Genomic DNA, 7,492 nt, shown 5'->3' on the forward strand with positions numbered 1-7,492 from the left:
AAAATACAGTCGAATTGAGAACCTCCTCCTTTTTTGGAAGTCGGTTAAAAAATATCTATCAGTGCAGGGAGCCTCTATCATAAAAAGTAATGGCAATGTTAAAATAATCCGTATATACAAATGAATCATAAATACAAATGTATTCAAACTTCTAAAAATGCTAATTAAGTATATTAAAATGTACTCACTCAGGACTGCAATTTGGTGACTCGGCAAATTGATGCCCAAGCCTTATTTCCGGTGGGTCTTCGGAATACTCCGGTAAAATATTCTTGCACTGCATAAGATCTACCATCTGATGACCCCATAGCTGATCGAAACCTTGTTTTGTTACACTCAAATTATTCATTTGTTGAGTCACACCATATAGATTATGAGTCGGAAATTGTTTAGCAATATTTTGGTTTACTTGCATTTGTTGTTGAGGACTCAAATTTTTATACGGCATTGGTGGATATCTACTTTGCATGTTAGAATTTGAAGGAGCACTTGTACCACTTGCAGACCCAGGGGCATGACCTAACATTGGCCCACTTTGTAAGCCTGGTTTCCCAGCTGACATGTTTGGTGGACTAGAAATATAACCTTGTTGTTCTGTAGGTCCATTATTTATTTGATTGTGTAGCTGGTTTGTAATAGGCGGTCTGGGATTAAGGTTAGCTGGCAAAGATGACGGTCCACTAGGTAATCCTTTTGGAGGTCCCATCTGACCATGTTCTGATGTAATACCCATTTGGTTATGTGTTGACATTAGTGGCCCCATCGGGTTACGTGTTGATGTTGGTGGACCCATTTGACTGGGTATTGATGTTGGTGGACCCATTTGACCAGATATTGATGTTGGTGGACCCATTTGACCGGGAATTGATGTTGGTGGACCCATTTGGCCAGGTATTGATGTTGATGGACCCATCTGGCCATGTGCTGATGTTGGAGGGCCCATTTGAGCATGTGCTGACGTTGAAGGCAACATCTGACCATGTACTGATGTTGGTGCTCTCGTTTGCACATGCATTGATGTTGGTGGTCCCAACATAGTGGGCCCATTTATTGCATTATTTCTTGATGGAGCTACCGGAGGACCAGACACAGGTGGCCTGGGAATATTAGGTGCACCTGACATTGGTATGATACCAGGAGGTCCAGTTGTTAGTGGACTGTTTCTAAGATCACTGTGTGGATGTCCGCTTAGTGGAAAATTTGGCTGATTAAAATTTGGTGGTACAGATGTTGGTGGTAGCCGTTGATTACCTCCAAATGCCGGATTTATTGGTCCTGGTCCATAGTTAGAACTTGTAGGAGGCAGGTTTTTTGATGGAGTTGGACTAAAAGAACTAGATTTAGGAGGAAAATTGTTTACATTTCCTACTGGCCCAGATGTTGGTCCATTCATAAAAGGTTGGTCATATTGACTAGAAGGAATTAAAGGTGGAGCATTGTTGTTTATTTGAGGCTGCTTGGCATCAGGAGGGAAAAGTGATGATGATGCAGTAGATGCAATGGGGACTCCTGAGTTCAGTGGAATGTTTTGGATAGAATTTTGATTTACTGTAGGTTTAACTGATGATCTCATGGGCGAAGATTGTAAGCTTGTTTGTGGAGTAGAAACCCCTGGATGATTGAAAGCTGGCGAACTGTTTGCACTTTGATTGTAATGATTTGTTTGACTATTAAATCCTGTTATTGGTCCTGGGTTAAAATTTCCATCTTGTTTCTTAGGCCCAGGGACTTGGCTCGGAGGAATTTGATTATACTGTTGCATTGAAGGTTGAGATGCAGGAAAACTGTTATATTGATTTGGTATGTGAGCCATGGCTTGTCAATCTGGAAAATTATATAAATATTTTATATTTTATTGTAGCATCGTTTTATTGCAGTATTGTTATTCTTTAGACTAAAATCAAGTTGCGATCTGTTTGTATTGCGATGATAAACTTGATATCAAAAATGATGTTTAATTAATGCTAATTCACTAAGAATGACGGAAGGGCAAACGAAGTTTTGGACTTACCGCTGGCAGGACGATGTTAAAACACAAAAAAACTTTAAGCACACGTCTGCGTTGTTATATCATTCTCACTTATTGTCACAGAACGATGGAATAACTTTGTAGAATAAATCTGGGAAGAAAAATACGACCCTGACTTACGTGGCTGAGCGATTTTGGGCGCCCTCTACTGGTGACAAGGATTGATTTTTGACTTTGGACGTCAAATCAAATGCGTTTTGATAGTGCTTGTAATGAGTAATAGTATTTTTAATACTTCAGAAATTAAAAGAATTAAAATATATTGTTAGCATAATATCGATTATTTTAATACGTTTCGTGACGTCGTGCAACAGTGTTAATAAAAATAGTTCCCTACAGGCTAATACGTTTTGTAACGTCATGCAACAACGTCAATAAAAGCAGTCCCTACCCGTTCAGAGGGCTCTTTTGCTTTTCGGCTTTCGGAACGATAGGTCGTTGTTTCATGACGAGTGCTTTGATCATTTTTATATTCAAAGTAACGGTTGTTTGCTTGGTTAATTTAAATTGTAATTCTCGGTCATTATTTTCGATTAAGTTAGTGGTTAAGGTTAATTTTTGTGATAATTGTTATATTTGTAAAAATGAGTAATAAATAGAAGTTAAGTGTTCGGTTTTCTGTCTTTTTTTTTTAAATAAATAAGTTTGTTTCTCCTAAAAATATTATTAAGTAAAATAAGGTAAACTTTAAGTTGGAAAGAACCTAGAATATAGTGTAGTATATTACTTTTATTGTATACGAAGTAGAGTATTAATTTTTTATGACACGTGTTTTTAAAACAAAGTAGTACAAATACAATAAAAGTAGATGAAAGAAAACCGTCTCTTCGTATGTTAGTGTTCGTAAAAACGTGTTTATAAAAGTGTCGTTGTAATCAGAAATTTAAGTTATACTCTATCCATTTGTTTATTTCACGGCATAAAACAACACGGAGCGGAGTAGCAATAGCAATGTACAGGCGTTCCCCTCAGTCAAAGTATAAGTCCAAGTGGTCTTACGCGTGCTACGCGTACAAAACTAATTGCATTATAAAACTAGTTGCAGGCTGCAGCCGCACTGATCACTAGACTAAATCTAGTTGCGCGATTGAATCAACGTCCTTCAAAATAGCTGTTCTGTTTTTTGATACAAAAAGAGATCTGCCACGTAAAATTTACTAAAAGATGTCGTTACCTTTCATATGTATGTATGTAAGTATTTTAATTACATTATTATGTGTACTTCTTTTAAACCTTTTTTAAACTTAAAAATTACAAAAGTTATCGGTCGTGTTGTTTCGGATTTGCTTACCAACACAGGCCGCTCGCCCTCGTACAATATGCGAATCGGTCGAGCGATTGATCCGAGTCTATTTCCGAGAAGTTGCTGTCACCGAGCGATAGTGTTGTTACCGGTTTGTTTGTAGATAGTAATCGATAAAAACGGCAAAGGCAGAAGAGGAGAGAGAATATTTGAGATTCTGATTTATTTATAATATAATATTGCGAACTTAATTTTAATATATAGTTTTATAATAAAATTGCATTAAATTAAATATAATACAATATTTACGACTGGCGGCTGAAAGCTATTTTTACTATTTTTTATAAACAAATCGTTTGTTCGTCGTTTGTTATTATTTGTTCGTTAAAATTACCATTTGTTCGATTGATGTTTATTTTTAAAAAATTAAATAAATTTACTCTTATAAATTGGCGCAACATAAAATTTTACTACTTTTTTAAAAATATTTGTTCGTCGTTTTTTCGTTATTGTTCGAATGTAAAAACTGTTTGTCCGTCTTTTATTAATTTATTATTAATTAAACAAATGTCCACCTTAATTTTTATTTTTGTCGTTCAAATTAATTAATTTTTATTAATTATTGTTTGTTCGACCACTGTTGATGAATGTTCGATTATAAAAACAATTAAATTCTTAATTATTATTTGAAAAATCAATTTGTGTATTGAAACATCGTTGCGTGACCTCTCTGGCGCTTCGGAAGGTGCAGCCCCTTTGCCCTTGCGTAACAAAATACGTAGCTTCATCTTAGGGGTGCCTTATTAAAAAGTTGATTTAATAAACTATAGTTGCATAGACTTAAGGTTAGTACTAAATATGATTTAAAAAACTTACGTTTCTACACCCTCATACATATTACAGCCGGCTGATATATATTTTTTTTTAGATAAATAAATACATATATATCACACCCAACTAACGCAGCAGCAGACAAAGCCAATTAGCGCAGCTGAGAGCCGACGATGGCAGCGTCATCTCGTTAAAGCCTGAAATCCTGAGCGAGATCGTGAGCAGAGGCCGAGGCCAGTTATACACTACACGGAAACCGTCCGTCAACATCAAGGCAAACGACCCCAGAGCCAAATTAACAAGGCACAAAACCGAAAAAATCCCAGACGTCAGCCTGTACGAGATTAGTAGTGCTCTCAAACAACTTAAAAACCGGGCGCCGGCTGATGACGGAATCACAACTGAGCTTTTGAGAGCCAAGTAAGCCAGTACTCAAGGTCCTCCAAAGACTTCAATTCCGTCATCTTTGAGGGCAAAACGCCAACGGCATGGAGTAGAAGCGCGGTGGTGTTCGGTGAGGTGGCGGCGAGGTTCCTGTTCTTCAAAAAGGGTGATAAAACCCTGCTGAAAAACTAAAGGCCATCTCGCTTCTAAGCCATGTCTACAAATTGTTTACGAGAGTCATTACGAACCATCTCGCACGCAGGTTTGACGACTTCCAGCCTCCCGAACAAGCCGGGTTTCGTAGAGGCTTTAGCACCATAGACCACAGACATACGCTGCGGCAGGTTATATAGAAGATCGAGGAGTATAACTTGCCATTATGCTTAGCGTTTGTGGACTATGATTCGATCCTTTGATTCGATCGAGACATGAGCTGTGCTGCAGGCTCTCCAGAGGTGCCAAATGGACTGCAGGTACGTTGAGGTGCTGAGGTACTTATACTCTAACGCCACAATGTCGGTCCGATTACAGGACCAAAGCTCGAAACCAATACCACTTCAGCGAGGCGTGAGGCAAGGGGATGTCATATCCCCGAAGCTGTTTACCACGGCGTTGGAGGACGCTTTCAAGTTTCTGAAATGGAAAGTATTCGGCATCAACATCAATGGCGAGTACCCACCTCCGTTTTACCGATGACGTAGTCATTATGGCTGAGACCTTGGAAGACCTGAGCACAATGCTCGAGCAACTCAACAGTGTCTCCCAAAGAGTGGGTCTTAAGCTGAACATGGACAAGACGAAAATTATATCAAGAGTCCATGTCGCACCCGCTCCAGTTCGCATTGGGAACACTGTTCTCGAAGGTGTTGACCAATACATATACCTAGGACAGTCTATACAGCTAGGTAAGTCTAACTTCGAGAACGAGATCTCTCGCCGAATCCAACTCGGATGGGCAGCGTTCGGGAAACTACGAAAAATCTTCGCGTCCAATATTCCGCAGTGTCTGAAGACGAAAGTCTTCAATCAGTGTGTGTTGCCAGTGATGACATACGGATCCGAAACGTGGTCGCTGAATATGGGCCTCGTGAGAAGGCTCAAAGTCGCTCAGCGGGCGATGAAGAGGGCAATGCTTGGTATTTCCCTACGTCATAGAGTCAGAAATGACGATATCCGTAGGAGAACCAGGGTAACCGACATTGCTCGAAGGATCGCACACCTGAAATGACAATGGGCAGGGCACATAGCTCGAAGAACAGATGGCCGATGGGGCGGAAAGGTTCTCGAGTGGCGACCGCGTACCGGGCGTCGCAGCGCTGGCAGGCCCCCCACGAGGTGGACCGACGATCTGGTCAGGGTCGCGGGAAGCCGCTGGATGCGTGCTGCGCAGGACCGATCGTCGTGGAAAGCATTAGGGGAGGCTTATGCTCAGCAGTCCGTGAGCTGATATGATGATGATGATGATGATGATATCACACCCACACTCGCGGCGGGAATTGAACCCATAACCCCCAAAGCAGGAAGCAGGGTCACTGCAAACTGCGCCAACGGGCTAGTTGATATAATCTATACAAATAAATAAAATTGCAATGACTGTTTGTAATATTAAAATAACCGCTTTTTACAGGATGTATACACGGTACATATAACAAAATAACATTTTTTATCATTTTTGTCTCTCTGTCTGTCTGTTTGTTCCAGCTAATCTCTGAAACGGTTGGACCGATTTTGACGAGACTTTCACTGGTAGATACCTGATGTAATAAGGAGTAACTTAGGCTACTTTTATTTATTATTTTTATTTTATAACTGCGAACTGAAAAAATAACTATTTTGTTGAATTCCACGCCGACGAAGACGCGGGCACAGCTAGTAAAAAATAAATATGACGAAGGAATGTGGTCTTGATTTGGATCAAATCAAGTTAAACGTTATCTAAGGTAGTTTAAATGTAGAACACAAACAAATTGGATTATAAAAACTAGGATTTTATTTCATTTTTAGTACAGGTTTTAACATATCAAAAGCACGAAACCATGTACTCCTATCACAACATGTCATACCTTACACTTATTAGACATAAAATATCACTATGTAGTATTTTGTACTAATAGCTACTAGATAATGGTGTTTTTATAAATCTGAAATGATATCTTCGATAAATAATCGGTCAAATGTATTACACAAAATAATGGTGCAAGAAATCTAATTAAAATGATTTTAACATAAATTTTTCTGGTAGTTGTTGATGATAGAAATTTACTTCCACGAGTACATTTCTAATTTATATATATAATTTTAAGTGTAAGACAATTATGATAAAAAATAAAAATTATGATCTACAAAAAAACACAAACATAAACATCAATTTAAAATCAATAAAAATGTAACTAAAATCACTTCTTAACCGACTTCAAAAAAAGGAGGAGGTTAGTCATATATATGTATATGTATGTATGTATGTTTGTTAATTTTTTTCATCTACTTACGTTGTATTACTCGTCGATGTAATTGAATTCGGTTTTTTTTCATTTGTCAGCAAACACGATTAACATTATAAATATTTGTTTGCTTGCAAATGAAAAAAAACGACTTCAATGTATACAGATAAGTAACAAAACGTACTCGTATTGTAGTCGAAAAAATACTCAAATAATTACACATTAGTAGAAATAACTCAAAAGTGCTCTTTAGAACTCGATTAAATTTAAATGGGACACGACAAGCACCAGCTTTCGATTTAAAAAAAGAATCATCAAAATCAGTGCATCCAGTAAATATGGCATAACACACACAAAATTAGAGTCGAATTGAGAACATCCTCCTGTTCTTAGTCGGTTAATACAAAAAAATCGTTTCTTTTAAAACATTTGTTATTCTAATTCATACATTATTATAAGCCATATTTATCTATTTCTTGGCTTTCATAATTCAATAAGTAAAAATTTGGTTTTTGTTGCAGACTAATGGGCGCACCTTGAATACAAATAACTATATCTAATCAT

At 37.8% G+C, this 7,492-nt stretch overlaps 2 protein-coding genes and 1 pseudogene across 2 annotated transcripts in view; 1 reads left to right on the forward strand and 2 right to left on the reverse strand.

Moving 5' to 3' along the window:
- Positions 1 to 391, reverse strand: part of LOC123654414 (protein transport protein Sec24A) — a 42,745-nt gene extending 42,354 nt beyond the window's left edge. Inside the window, exon 1 of the mRNA XM_045590322.1 lies at positions 189 to 391. Coding sequence (XP_045446278.1) covers positions 189 to 349 — 161 coding nt within the window. The 5' untranslated portion in view covers positions 350 to 391. The remainder of the gene's footprint in view (positions 1 to 188) is intronic.
- Positions 392 to 405: 14 nt separating this feature from the next.
- LOC123654763 (vegetative cell wall protein gp1-like) lies at positions 406 to 1,393 on the reverse strand. Its single transcript, XM_045590649.1, has 2 exons — positions 496 to 1,393; positions 406 to 428 (listed from the first exon to the last, which is right to left on the reverse strand). The coding sequence occupies exons 1-2, from the start codon at positions 1,391 to 1,393 to the stop codon at positions 406 to 408; spliced, it is 921 nt and encodes a 306-aa protein (XP_045446605.1).
- Positions 1,394 to 2,980: 1,587 nt separating this feature from the next.
- Positions 2,981 to 5,715, forward strand: LOC123654764 (annotated as a pseudogene).
- The last annotated feature ends 1,777 nt before the right edge of the window (positions 5,716 to 7,492 follow it).

The sequence above is a fragment of the Melitaea cinxia genome, chromosome 6, assembly GCF_905220565.1.
Source record: "Melitaea cinxia chromosome 6, ilMelCinx1.1, whole genome shotgun sequence".
Taxonomy (NCBI): Eukaryota; Metazoa; Arthropoda; class Insecta; order Lepidoptera; family Nymphalidae; genus Melitaea; species Melitaea cinxia.

Bases quoted from the DNA above. Each gene is read 5' to 3' on its own strand.
- LOC123654763 (XM_045590649.1), bottom strand. From the start codon at position 1,393: ATGAATGGACCAACATCTGGGCCAGTAGGAAATGTAAACAATTTTCCT. The intron at 429-495 runs GTACAAGTGCTC...TAAAAATTTGAG, and splicing joins TGCCCCTGGGTCTGCAAGTG to TCCTCAACAACAAATGCAAG.